General features: G+C 27.7%; 1 protein-coding gene across 2 annotated transcripts in view; it reads left to right on the top strand.

Moving 5' to 3' along the window:
• LOC129912072 (neurobeachin-like protein 1) overlaps nucleotides 1-14,361 on the top strand; it is a 126,018-nt gene extending 111,657 nt beyond the window's left edge. For both annotated transcript variants that reach the window (XM_055990177.1, XM_055990176.1), the window contains 2 exons: nucleotides 13,196-13,373; nucleotides 13,586-14,361. In XM_055990177.1, the coding sequence (XP_055846152.1) occupies nucleotides 13,196-13,373; nucleotides 13,586-13,748 (341 nt within the window). In that variant the 3' untranslated portion in view covers nucleotides 13,749-14,361. The remainder of the gene's footprint in view (nucleotides 1-13,195; nucleotides 13,374-13,585) is intronic.
• The last annotated feature ends 460 nt before the right edge of the window (nucleotides 14,362-14,821 follow it).

Raw genomic sequence — 14,821 nt, 5'->3', positions numbered from 1 at the left:
TCTTAACTTGACAGAAAATTTAATTTGCTATGAAAAGTGTCTTTGAACAATTTCAAAGTCAGGCTTGGTTTTCGAGTTAAATCAAAAAAACTGAAAACCGACCAGTGTTGCCGTTTTCTCAGAAATGCACCAATGGATTTAGTAGCACTTTTGGCTGGAGTATTCTTGTATGCCAAGGAATCATAATCAGCAATAAAAACTCTTGAACGAATTTGTTCCATCCAAAAGGGTCTATTCAATAGACTATCAAATAACTTTTGCTTATCAAACTTCAAGTTATTTTTTTTGTTTTTTCATTTTGTGATATATTCAGGTTTTCATGCTAATAAAATTAAATTTTAAATGAAAATCAAATGAAAATTGTGTGTAAATTGGTTTTTTGTTCAAATTTTTAGTGGATTATTGCTATAAAATGGTTTGATTTTAAAAGAGCCTTAAATCACCAAATTAAAAGAGCCAAAATCCGCTAAATCGAAAATAAAAATTTTAAGAAGCAGGTTAAAAGTTCAAGAATCCTGTTTGGCGATAAATAGCCGGCTCTGGCAACACTGATGTTAGGTGAAATTTATTAGAAGTTTAACAAGCTTATTGTTCACATCGCTTCTATTTCTATGACTTTCTATCTTAAAGTCTCTTCTAATTAAACATGTTTATAATCGTTCAAGGACTTAAAGATTGATTGATAATGAAAGTGAACCTGAAAAGTGTTCTAACATAAGACCAGGTTACCTAGACTGAGTCATGAGCTTTACTATATAAAACGGCAAAAAAAAAAATTAACAAAAAATATTCAATTCTTATCATGACTTTGGTCTGTTATGTCAACTCTAATCTTATTCAAATACAAAACACATCTGCATTTTTTGTGACGCATGTTTAATTTTTGAGTCTGCCTCTTTTTTTTGACAAACACGATCAAACAAGTCGGAAACAACCCAGTAAAAAAAAAAACTGTTTGATATTAAATAGTTTTTTTTTTCATTTTTACTTGCGATATAGGTACTATAGGGCAAGTTTAGGATTCGTAAAAAAAATCGAACTCGAGATAACAATTTTACATGACATTACGATGATGGAGAATGCCAAAAAAGTGGGTCCGGCAATTCTGTCTGTCTGTCTGTCTGTCTGTCTGTCTGTCTGTCTGTCTGTCTCTATCTGGAGCTGCAGCCTAAACGAGTGAAGTGATTTTCTTCAAACTCGGTAGTTAGCAGTTTTTGGTGATTCCCTAGAGGGGAAATTGAAATTTTTTTTTTATGACCAAAACTAACGGTACCTGCCATATAACGGAAATAGAAAAGTTAATTTTTTTCAAAAACGGCTCTAACGATTTTGATTAAAATTTTTGTGTGTAGTACTACACATAAGAGCCAACTTTTTTAATAAAAAAAATATTTTTTGTACCGTTATTAACGGTACCTGTCATAGAACGGTTTTTTTCGTTTCTGAATATCTCGTACAACATTAACCCGATTTTAATGAAAATTTTTATACAAAAGTGTTTAAGTAAAGGTAATATTAAAATTTTAGAAAATTTTCAAAAAACGCATTTTTGGATTTTTAAAAAATATTTCAAAATTTTTTTTTTGAAAATCAATTTTTCGAAAACGGATCAATTAAAAATTTTGAAATTTAGTTTTTATGTGTAAATTAATTATTTCTTCAAAATGGCATACCAACTATTTTTTTGAAAAATGTGAGAAATTTTTTATATATAAAAAATTATTTAAAAAAAAAACGGCTCCTAAGATTTTCGAATTTTTTTTTCTAAAAATACCTTTTTATACAAGTAATAAAATGGCATACTTGTTTTTCATTTTAAGACATATTTAAAATGGTATTTAATTAATTATAAAAACAGATTTTATTTTTTACACTACCTATGAAATTTCTTGAAAATATCAAATTTTTCCTAATTTTATTGAATAAAAAGCTTTAACATTAGAGTTACTTTAAGCATAAGAGCAAGTACGTGCGACCCCAGTCGTGCATTTTATTTTTACTGAACTTGTGAAATTGAATCATTCACCAATTTAATTTTTTTTATTGAAACAGGTGTCTGTGTTCTCTTGTCTCCTGTTCTTTATTTATACATATAAATCAAAACAAAAACGCGTGGGCTAATTCTACGACATCGCGCATGTTTAACACAATTTCATTAGAAGAGATAAAATTAATTTTAAATTAGATTAAATTGACGATAAAACTTTTCAGTTTATTAATTCTTGCAAATTTTTATTTTGTTTTAATTCAAAAAAACAGTTAAAATTCTAAAGTATATGCGTTACATAATAAAAGTAGATAAAATATGTACTTAAAAAAAAAAAAAAAAAGTTGGTCCTAAGTGGCTTTCCTGTGGATCTTTAATGAATGACAAAAATGTTGGATGTTTATCAAAACTTTAAGTCAATTTATCGACTAAATGAAGTTTTATAAAACACCTAACAACCAGCTTAAAATTAAATTTTTTGTTTGCTTAGCAAGTCAGGCTTAAAACAAACAAGCAAGCAAGCAACAAATCAAACACAGTATGTTTCAAGTGTAGACAGTTTTCACTTGAAAAGCTTCAAGTTGAGTAAATAATTTTTATTACGATTTAGACTTTATTTTTGCGAGACAGGAAACTTGTTCCTGTTTTCTGACAGACATTAAATATATAAAATAAAATTAATGATTAGTTTAGTTAACATAGTAAAAAAAAAAACAGACTTTTAATTGATCAATTGCGCATGAGAAAAAAAATGCTAAGCTGGTCGCTTTTATCGAAAAAGTTGTCAAAGATCAACAAAATAACTCTTTTATTTAATAAATCACTTTCTGAATTTGGTTCGTTCTTGTTGATTCTCATCGAATTGAGTACCCAAGCTGTTAAATACTATATTTTGTGAATAATTTACAAACCAGGAACAAGTGGAAATACCCTTTTATCTGTTAAATATGTGTAATTTTGTAATTGACAGCTATTATATTTACTAGCAAAGACCAAAAACCTACTAAATTTGATTCGTTCTTGTTGATTCTCATCGAATTGAGTGCCCAATACATTCTTTTTTGTATTTTAAAAGAATTTACCTATTAAAATAAATCTAAATGTGCAAAACTTTCTGAAATATGTTTAATTTTCTTTTTTTAAGTTCTCTACTTTTAAAATCAACAAAATCTTATCTCATTTTAACACACCCCCTCTTAAAAAAAATTTTGAATTACTTTCTTGTCTACGACAAGTCTTGAATATTAGATAATTTTTTTTTTTTGTCTGCAAATCATTGACGTCAGATATCTCCTCTCCTGATGTTATATTAACGTCATATAAAATTGTTCACAAAAACGCTTCCATCCGTTTGTCTGTATGATATAAATCACATTTTACTAATTCTTTGTCATGTTCTTTTGAATAAGTCCATTCTCTTGATGAAAATGTAGGTATTTCAAATTTTTGTGACATTCTTTTTTTGATTGGTTTGGAATGATTTTTGTTAAAAACGGAAGTGGCGTGTGTTCTATTAGGAAAGTTTTTTTTTTTTATACATCAACGATTTAAAAAAAAAAAAAACTTTTTATTGTATAACAGACTGAGGCACATCTAGTTTGTTTATTTTATGAAAAAACGTAATAAACGGAATTACTTTTAAGGTCATAGATCAAAAGAGTGAATAATCGATAGCCAGGAAACACCGAGCAGGGGTTTTTTGAATGAGAGTTTTTTTGAAATAATGTTCTTTAGAAAAACATTACTTTCTCTGAATTAAAAATGTGGTTTTATGTATATTTGCGTTGCTAAATTCTGAACGACCACACTTGGTGTCTTCCATAATCGAATGATGCCTTCTTTATACTCTCTGACAAGGGATTTTCAATATATTGCATTTCAATTTAAAACACAATGTTGCAATGAAGATAACGATATTTCATGCAATTATAATTATAAAATTTAAACTCGTCGAAGTTGGAAGCACGAGATTATCAACCTAAAAAACGGCAAGTTAAAAGAAAAATCTCGAATGACGTGACGACTATCTCGACACTCGACATTTTTAAATAGATCAATTCTTTCGAGATGCGTATTAACAAAAAAAAAAAAAAAAATGGAAATAAAAATCCTCAATCGCAATCAGTGCCAATTAATTAAATATTTCCAACACAGTCACTCACAATGTCTCAGTCAGTTAGCAGAGATGGGAGATATTATGGGCCTTACTCGTGAAGTGATCACATCAATTTGAATCAATGGAATTACTATTAAATAAAATAATTATGCGCACGATGATGAAGGGTTCAGTCAGGGGTTACTAGACGACACTTTTTTTCAAAATCTTATCAATTTTGAAAAATTAAAAAAAAAAAATTAAAAATTGATAAGAATAAAATGTGAATGAAACTTGTATGTTCAAGGAGACACAGAGATATGATGCGCAATAAGAATTATGTTTTTAGTGATAATAAATTGGTAATCAAAGCAAACAAAGCAAACAATATTGCATTAAGTCATCTATATAAATAAAACAGTTTTAATAGTAAGTACCACCATATCATTTGTTTATTTATTTTGGTGATTTTTCAATTTATGTGATTTCTAATTAAACAATATGTAGAATAAAAATTGATAGCACAATTATTTTTGAATGAATGACATGAATTTCATTGAACTTAGACAAATTCGACTTTAATCAAATTTTGTTGGCTTGTAGAAAAGCACTGCTCAGCTTTATAATGGATATGTTATGGCAACACAATAACACAAAAATAGAAAAATTGTGACATTTTAAAAATCCAAGAAACTTCATAATAAAAGTTCTAAATGTTTGTTTTATTAATTTTTATACTTTGTAATTTTTCCATTGAATGTGAACAGTAATACCTAAATCCAAGATCGAACACCTTTTTGACATCAGTTTAGCTAAATTTCTAGCAAATGATTTTTGACGCAAAAAGCAACAAATGCACCACTTTGTTTTGTCCCAATAGAATAACTTTGTGGAAATACATTTACCGGCTAGTTAAGTTTTTACCGGTAATCATTGACTTTTTGATACCAATTACAAATTTTACAGTTTCTTCGAAAAAAACACCCTTTGACTAAATTTTTTTTTGAAAACTTGCTTCTTGCTTTCTATCGCAAATGCAACGTTTTAACCAAATTTCACTAGGGTGGAACATCAATTTTGTTTTCATTCAAAAAACACCTTTATAACCATGATATTCTTATAGACACTTTAAATTCTTGTTTCCAATCTCAAAAGTAACAAAATTGCTGAATTTCAATACGGTGCCACTTTTATTTGCAAAGTTTTCACAATAGACCAGTGCCAATAATTTTTGAAAATAAAAAAATTATTAGCAGCATATGGGTGGTGGGAAAATTTAGGATAAATGGTATTTTAAAGGGGAAAAATAAATTGCCCATAAAAAAATTGGGGGAAAGGGGGTGGGTGGGCGAAAAATTGGGGTGGGTGTCAAAAATCATGGTTTTTTACGATTTCTGTCAAAATTAGACGTCCTATCGAAAAAAGTCAAATGCAAAAGTTGTAGGTAGTACAAATGTCTACAACTTTTGCTCAAACAATTTTTTTCTATAACCTCAAAAATATTGAAAAAAAAATGCAAAAATACGATTTTTTTATTTTTATATTTTACAAAAATAGTTGGATTTTAACAAAACCTGGTTAAAAATTACTTTGTTATGTTTTCTATCTATTAAAAATGTTTATTGAGCAAAAAGTTAATTTTTGGATTTTTGACGAATTTAATTTGAAAAAATAGCTTATTTTTCAATCAACAAAAGTTACCGAAAAAATTTTTGATTTTTGAAAAGTTTGGAATGCAATTATTTAGCTTAAAACTGTTTTTTGAAGATTGTGTGGAAAAACTATACTTTTGTTTTAGAAAATATTGAGAAAAATTGAAAAAAAAAAAACAAAAAAACGATTTTTAAGATTGATTTTTCCGTAAATGACAGTAATATTGGCTAGAAATAATTTTCCATAGAAACCAAATTACACTTTTCTAATGGTCATTGACTTTTTTAATTTGAATCAAGCACTAGAATAGCTCTAACGTGCAAAGTTTTTAAGATATTGAATTTTGAACGTCCCAAACACTATTTTTCTAATTTTTGGCATGGTAATATGTCAAAAACGTGATGTAATAGAATTTTTCTGACTTCAGATTCGAGCTCAGCGCACAAAAAACCATTAGAAAAATATACTTTGATTTCTATAAAAAAAAAACTTTTTGACTAGTGAAATCGAACGGGGCAGAAAAAAATAGAATGCCTTGTTCGGATTCTGATCTGAAAACCGGATTGGCACTGGTCTACAAGGGACTGATTTTCAAAAAATCAGCAATAACAGTTCGAAATAAGGCAAAGTATCATACGACTTACTGACAAGCAGCGAATTAAACGACGACGCACAGTGTGGTATTTTGGTCTAAAACCTGGCCAAAAATATTTGGGCATATTTTCCACAACAAATAGGTACCAAATGACAAAAAACTTATTCGGAATTAAAAATTTTCATTTTCTTGGCACAGTAAAAGCCACTTTAGTGCTTACCAACTTATCTCCCGATAAGACGGGAGAAAAAAAAATATTAAAAATCAAAAAATGTACGTACAATCCTGTACTATAACTTTTCGTAAAGTTAGTAATTTATTCTTTATTTTATTTTTTGACTCAAACTGATTCATTTAAATAGTTTTTTTTAGAAATTAAGTTTTAAAGATGAAATTTAGAAAAAAAATATTTTCGTTTTTTTATTGTTTTTGTATAAAATTTTGCAATATTATAGACATATTTATACCATTATTCAATGACCTGGTAGTTTTTAGTGAAACACTTAAGACTTCATTCTAATAAATAATAAAGTTCCTAAGAATTAAAAAAATTATTTTCATTAAAATTTTCTTACATCTCAAGAATATTGTGTTCAAATAGTAGGTCTATTGGAGCCAAATTGACCAAGTTATGAGTATTTTAATACTAAGCTTACGAACGTTTTAGTCCAGAGTTCAAAACTTTAAATCGTTCTCCCCACAACTAATGTTTTCAAAGCCGCTGCCCCTCATAACTTCAAAACTACTGCACCAATTCTTTTGAAATTCGGAACCCTATTTCTTTACATATTATATATATTTATATATTTAAAGGTATTTCTGGAGAAATTTTCTCAATAACATAATATTTATAAAAATCTATAAGTAAGGGTCGTGTTTGAGGAGCTTTTTTTTTAAAGGGGTCTTTATTTTCCGGGGTGCAATCTTGTGCAAACTCTTGAAATGCAAGATTGTTCTACATATCCGGCAGTTCAATAATATATAGGTTATGTAATGTTGTGGCGTGTTACGCTATTTTAAAAACACGAATGTTAAAAAAAAAAAAACAACGAAAAAAGTGCAAATTTTGTGTGTAGGTACTTCAACCCCTCCGTCTGAAAAAATAGAGTTGCATATACAGTTAAATTTTATTTTTGAATACCATTCATGCACGTGCCCCCAACACCCCCCCCCCCCTCCCCTGGATCCGCCGTTGACACTAGGCATTGATTTTATCGGATTTATCGTGAATTTTCCTTATTTCACAAAAAAAAAACACCCTTTCACCTAAAATATTTTTATAGACTACCTAGATTCTTGGTTTTTGTTATAAATGAACCAATTTGGGGCAATATTTCATTATTTCTTTAAAAAAAAACACCCTTTCACTCAACACAATTTTGTAGATTCTTATAACAAACGAAACTTTTTCACCAAGTTTAAAAAAATAACAAAATTTATGTCAGCTTTTAAGGTACCTTTCTCACACATAACTCAACCCCTCAAAAAAACAACCTATCATCAAAAATATTTTTGAGAAGTTTTATGGATCCTTTTTTTATGCGAAAAAATACACTTCCCCCCAATTTTCTTTTTTTTATAGATTTTTTTTGATCCTTGGTTTTTATCCCAAAAGCAAACTTTTGTCAAGTTTCATGAGGGTAACAATTTTTTTTATTTGCTGATTTTTTGTTCTATTTTACCTGTACTATAAAGACAATTGATCTTTTTATGGCAAAAACATTTACAGTGTGATGAAGCGCATTTTTGGCTTAACAACTTCGTCAAACAAGCAATATCTAGTTATAAATATAAGATTAGGCTTACAACAGCCTTTATTCTCAAATGTATGGAATACTAAATTAAATCAAACACTTATCCTTCTTCAACTCTTAAAACTATTATCTCAAATTATTTTTAACCTTAAATAATGACGAAGCATTTTTATCAAATTGCAGTTTTAAGTTAAAATAAATTCAACAAATTTATTGCACATGTATTTACCGCCTTAAATCGTATCCCAATTAAGCCTTTAAGAAAAATCCCCATATTTTCATATGATGCAAGTTTATTGAGAAAAAATTAGATCTAGATTTTCCATCATTCATTAAAAATTATTTTCCATAAACTAATTGTTCTGAGTCACAACACTCGCATGACAGTAGCCAATTAATTCCAAACAAAGCTGTTAACATGAACACCAAACAGCCAATTAACATTTAAAGCAAGTCATATCATATTAACATGAGGTGGCTGCTATTTCAATGGAAACCCCAGCTTAGAAACTGAAAAAAAAAAAAAAAAAATTGTTTAAAATATACGAAGATCATGCGGTCTTGTTGCATAAATCATATAACCCGTACGTCACCATATAAATCTTTGAATTTTAATTCCTCTATGTTGAAATAAAAAAAAAATACATCCAAGATCAATTAAATAGATATAATTTATAATTTTATAATTTATAAGAAATGGAATACTTTATTTTAAAATATTTTTTTTTTATTTTTAAGGTCACCTAAGAAATTCTTTGTAATCAAAAAGTTTTTCATCATTTTTATATTTTTAATATTTAAAAAAAAAATCCCACTTAATATGTATTCGATTGACTCAGAGTGTTTATTTTGGGTGAGCATAAAAAATATTTAATTGTATCCGAATGTAATAGTTTTCGGTTTCAAATAATTGCTAAATAAAAAAAGAAATAAATTCCGGAAACAAGACTTTTCAATTTATATTTTTAGTTTGCAAGACAATGATTTGTTATATATTTTTTTTTTAACTCGAAATACGATTACTATCTCTGCTTTATATTAGTTTTTTTTTTTTTTTTGTTGCCAGGCAGACATTAGACTTCCCGTCGACAACGTCTTGGCCTTGTTCCAATTTTATCAGTTTCTATATAGACATCCGATACAATTAGAATTCAATTGCAATTGGAGTCTAGTCTAAAATAAAAATTTGAATCACTGACTGCAGTGATCTTTTAATGAATTAAATTTAAAACTTTTTGTTCTTTTCTTTTGCTGGTGCTGAAGAAAATTTTGTGTTAAATGGTTTTTTTTTTTTTGCTTATTTCCTTTAAATGGGTCTTAAAAATATTTTTGATTTATTTTAATGTTTAGTAAGGAGGAAACTTAACAGAATAATAAAATAATTGTTGAATAAAGTCATTGCTTTAATTTTATAGATCTATAAGATTTTCTAGGTCCGTGTCATATAAATATGCGACTATATATGCTTTTTTAGAGTGATCTATTTTACTTTTAATTTATTCCTCTCTCAAAATTAGAAATTAATAGGATCCACATTTACAGGTTATTATAAATTTCTGAGTATGTGGCCAGAGTTCAATTAAACGAAGTTAGAAAGAAAAAATTTTACGGTCAACAGCTTTTAGTTAAAAAATAATATGAAGCCGAAAACTTAACGAAAGTTATTTCGATAAATAATTCATTTTTAAGTACAAACTGTGTTTTAGTGTTACTGCCTAAAAAAGTTAATTTTTTTAAAAATAAAACCGCCGAATGAAATGTTTATATTTTAAAAGGATGTTTGTGAATATGCAAAAAGTCCACTTAATTCTGCACTGATAGCGGTCTTGTAAAAAAGTAAATTAAATTTTAACAATATGGCTGATTTTGAAAAAAAAAAAATATTTCACATTTCCCCCGAATTTTTCATGATTTTTTAATTTGCTTGAAGAAACATATGCATAAAAAAAGCTGCAAAAATAATAAAATCGATCGGATAATTTATTTGTCTGTGAGCTATAACTGCAGGAAATTTGTACAGTCTACTTTCGAATAAACGCATTTAACTCATTTACCGATGAACAACTTTTCTTCAGATAGATATAACGCAGAAACTATTTCAGATATGCACTTAAAATCAAATTGCCTTTTTATTCAAATGTACATAAATGCAATCAAAATGGAATATCACGCTCGAAATGCTCCTGATTTTAGTATTATTTTTATTATTTAATTTAAAAGAAATGGATGAAAATGCAAAAGAGTATTAAAAATGTTGTTTTTAAAATGTTTGGTATTTTTTTTTTTTTTCAAATTTTTTTGTATGTTCACAATTTAAAACAAAGTTTTTATTAAAACAAAGTTTCAAGAAAATACAATAATCCAGTTTAAAAAAATAAATTTATTTTCAATAGAAAAAAAATAACCAAAAATTATTATTTAAAAACATTTTTTTCTTTGTTTTTTAATTAATATTACTTAAACGCTTTTGAACAAAAATGTTCGTTGAAATCGATTTGGTCGTTTCACAATGGGGCAAGATACCCCAAAAGTTGGAATTAATTCATTTGCGAAATTTTATTGGCTGAAATATATTTGTGACGTGGTAAAATGTTATAAATCGATGAACCCGTGCTGCAAATACGAAAAAGGATGACAAATCCTCACGTTCCACTTGCCGTTAGCTATGTGGTATAGATTGGAATTTCATCTTATTTCATATGACGGCAAAAGACAAAATTTAATATAGTTTATTTGAAAGTTTGTATCCTGAAAGTGTACACTGAGAAAGGATTTCTAAAAATTCAATCATTAAATAGGGTAAATAGGGGTAAAATGACATGGTAAGAAAAAAAATTATTTTTTTAAAACGGTTTGTCGTAGAACGTTGATTTTTGTTCATCTGTTGGATAAATTTGTTGGAAGAATGGCTGAAGTATTGAAAAATTCTTAAAAATTTGAATGCTGAGTTAAAAACAGTTTTTTAAAAACAATCAAGGGGTACACCTTTGACAAAGTGGTTATTATAAATAGATTAAAGGATTTTTTTTTCACCGAAATTTGAACTAAGTGTAAGTATAAATGTATGAATAATAGTTTCTCATACGGATTTTTGTTAAGGCCCTGATTTTTTAAATATGAATTTTTGAAAAACAGCTTTTTTGTAAAAGTATTTTTGAGTGAGATTGATTTACGTTAGTGTGCAAAAATTTCTATTTCTAAAATATAAAAGGGAAAAATATTTATTCTGCCCCAAAGTTTTTGACCGTTTTTTCAACGTTTTTTATTTTAATTTTTTGATGGATTAATGTGGAAGTGAAATAATCTATTTGTTTGAGGTGCTATAGTAAAGTATGCAATAGTTTCGCTAGATTTTAAAGTTTACTATTCAAGGCAAGGACTAAAATCCCATGCTGTTCCCATAAGAAACTTCAGTTCCTTGGAAAAACGGGTTAGAATCAAGTCAGGAACTTTAATTGAGGAATGTAAATTCTTATTTTTTTTTTTCAACCATATAAGATTATGGGAAACAAAAAATTATATATACATTAGACTGGGCCAAAAAAATAAAATATTTTTTTTTTTGAAAGTTACTTCGAAAATCTTGTTCAGGATGATGAAAAAAAAATTTGGTGAAAATTTGAGCAGTTAAAAAAAATGTTAAGAGGTCTATCATCGGTGTTTTTTATTTTTATACATGATATGATGTTTTACAACAGAACTGCTAGACGATCAAAGTAAACAAAATTTCTGTTCATTTTTTCTTATATAAAATTAAATTTCCTACAAAAAAGATCTAATTGAAAATTTTCGTCAGACGAGCCGTATTCGAGTAATTAAGCTTTTTAAATCAAAGTGTTTTTTCAATTTGCCTGTTTCACTCTGGAATTTTGTGATGAGCAAATAAGTGAATAGAAAAATAAAACCTCGACAGATTCTTATAGGAAATTTAATTCTCTACAAAAAAGGTCTCATAGTAATTTTCCTTAAATTGAGTTTTGAAGAAGTTATTCACGATTTAAATCGAGAAAAAAATTAAAAAATCAATTTTCAATTTCAAAATTTTCTAATTCACTGAAAATTCAATATTTTCAAATTAGCAAGATGTTTTCTTGTAGGGACTTAAACGTTCTATAAAAAGTTCCTTGGCAGCAAAATTAATTGCTTTAACCGTTTAGAAGATAATCGTATTCAATTTGCTGCCATGGAACTTTTTATAGAACGTTTAAGTCCCTACAAGAAAACATATTGCTAATTTGAAAATATTGAATTTTCAGTGAATTAGAAAATTTTGAAAAATAAAAAATGTTTTCATATTTTTTTTTAACTTTGACCTCGAATATCTTTAGAATGGTTAGATTATTGAAAAAAATTATTAAGAACTTTTTTGTGGAGCAATCTGTTTCCTACAAATATATGTCATGCGCGTTTAATTATTATAATTTTTCAATTTGTTACAAAATTAAGAACAAAAAACGAATTTTTAAAGATTTTCTCGATTTTTGGACCTCAAATATCTACTAAGCGGTTAGATAATTCAAAAAAGTGTATTTAACACGTTCAATTTTCTACAAGAATATGTAAAAAAAATTGGCTAAAAAGTCAATTAATAAAAAAATTATTTTTTTTTTTTTGTAGAAGCTTGATGTAAAAATGGAAAATTTAAAAGCGGAGGACCTTCCCATTAATATAAAGAGCTCATATTTGGTGTGTATATTCTAGAGGTGTCTAGCAATCAATTTTTCGGAGTACCAAATCAAAAAAAAGAATTTCGATTTTTTTGACCCACCCTAATCTGCATTACTATTACAGTTCCGCTCTCTAAATTTATTTAGGCACATGTCTTGTATTTATTTCAATATCTTTATGACACAATTCGTTCCTTCAATATCTCTATACCTCCTGCATAGCAACTGCTTTTGCTTTGCAAACTTAAAATACTTACACTGTCAATGCCGACCTCTAACTGATACTTCCTTGAAGCCATTGAAAAATTAAAAAAAAAAAAAAAAAACTGTATTATTCCAAATTGATAACATACTTTTCGATACAACCAACTCGCAAACCAATAAATTGTAATGATTGAGATTAGTTGTTAAGATGACTTTTTATGTTCTATTTATTTTTTCCAGGTCATATCGCTTTTAGTGCTCTAGACGATACCTCACACTCGGTGCATGTTTATAGCATCAATGGAACTAGCCTCGGCTCGAAATATGTGTCGGGACGTGTGACAGGTTTAACTACCGCCTCCGATTATTTAGTTGTTGCTGATGATGCAGGTGATATAACGATGAGTCGATTAAATGGGTGAGTAAGGTTCAAAGTTATTCTGTTTTACATTCAATCTGTTTGAAATATTTGATTTTATATTGAGTTACGAGGCATAGAGTTGATATCAAGGTCGCTATATTGCCTCCACCTTCCTTCCTTCTAATTATAAATTGATAAGACTATATTAATTAGCTCATTTCATTTATAATCTATTTATTCTTATCACTTATAATTTTTTTTTTTGACAGATTAAAACCAGTATTTGACATTCCATTGCACATACCAATACAAACTGTTGTCGTAACACCTGGCAACACTCATATATTGGCACCGTTACGTGATGGCCGATTGGCGGTAATAGCTGTATCGACTCCAGTTGCTAACAAGAAACATTCCGTACTTAATGTGTAGTAGAATCATCATGCTCCTATTTATAACAACACTATTCTATAGTATATCTATTGCACACACACACACACAAACAAATGGAAACAGGAGTAAGAGTCCTTGGAAATAGGAGAGAAAATTATTTTGTTTTGACAACGACAATGGCTACTTGTTACGCCAAACAAAAAAAAAAAGAATGAACAGAGAATCCCCACAAGGACCAACTCTAGATTATGTTGGTTGCAAACAGCGTGGGGCATCCATCACGAATCATCACTGCGGTATGCCAATGAGAGTATTTTTTTTTTCCAATTTTTTATTATTATTATTATTTGCCTCTGCTACAACTTTGTGGGCGAAAATAATCTTAATTTCATTTTGTTGCCTATTTTATTTCCATTCCACTATATTTTTTATTATTATTATTTGTTTTCAATTATGTTCACTTCTTGTTTTGCCAATTTATCATCAATCAACAAAAGGATTCGAATCTATTATAGTTGCCACGCAAATAAAAACAGTGTCATTGTGCTTTAAGGATACAAAAATAGATTTTTAAAATTTTTTTTTGTATCTTTAATTAAATATTTTGTTGGAGAGGAGCAAATTAAATTAAATTTGTGTGTGAGGTTTTTTTTTTTGAAAGAGAAAAAAAAATTATTAAAAAAGGACATAATTATATTAATTTAGTGTTATATTTATGTAGGCAGTTTATAATGTAGTTTATTACAGTGCTGGATAAGGTCAAAGTATATAGACATTTATTAACACATCACACACAGAATTTTAAATAAGATTATAGAAAAAAAAAAGACATCACAGAATTCGTAATGCACAAAAAAGCCTTCATTACAAATTTGATCCTGTGATAGTTTATGTCAACTTTTAAAGTTATTCTGTGTTGGGGTCTTAATTTTGTAACATTTAAAGTATTAGATAAATATTATTGTTGTTAAAATTTTGTCTTATGTAAAAAAAAGTATTTTTTTTATTTTAATTTATTTTTTGTGTCGAAAATCAAATGATATAAATGTGTACCTATTATGCTAATAAAAAAAAATTATTTTTTTTTCAACTGCTTTTTTTGTAGGTAAATG

The sequence above is a fragment of the Episyrphus balteatus genome, chromosome 2 (assembly GCF_945859705.1).
Source record: "Episyrphus balteatus chromosome 2, idEpiBalt1.1, whole genome shotgun sequence".
Lineage (NCBI taxonomy): Eukaryota > Metazoa > Arthropoda > Insecta > Diptera > Syrphidae > Episyrphus > Episyrphus balteatus.
Note: the sequence above shows the minus strand (reverse complement) of the source record. Positions and strands in the feature narration are given on the sequence as shown.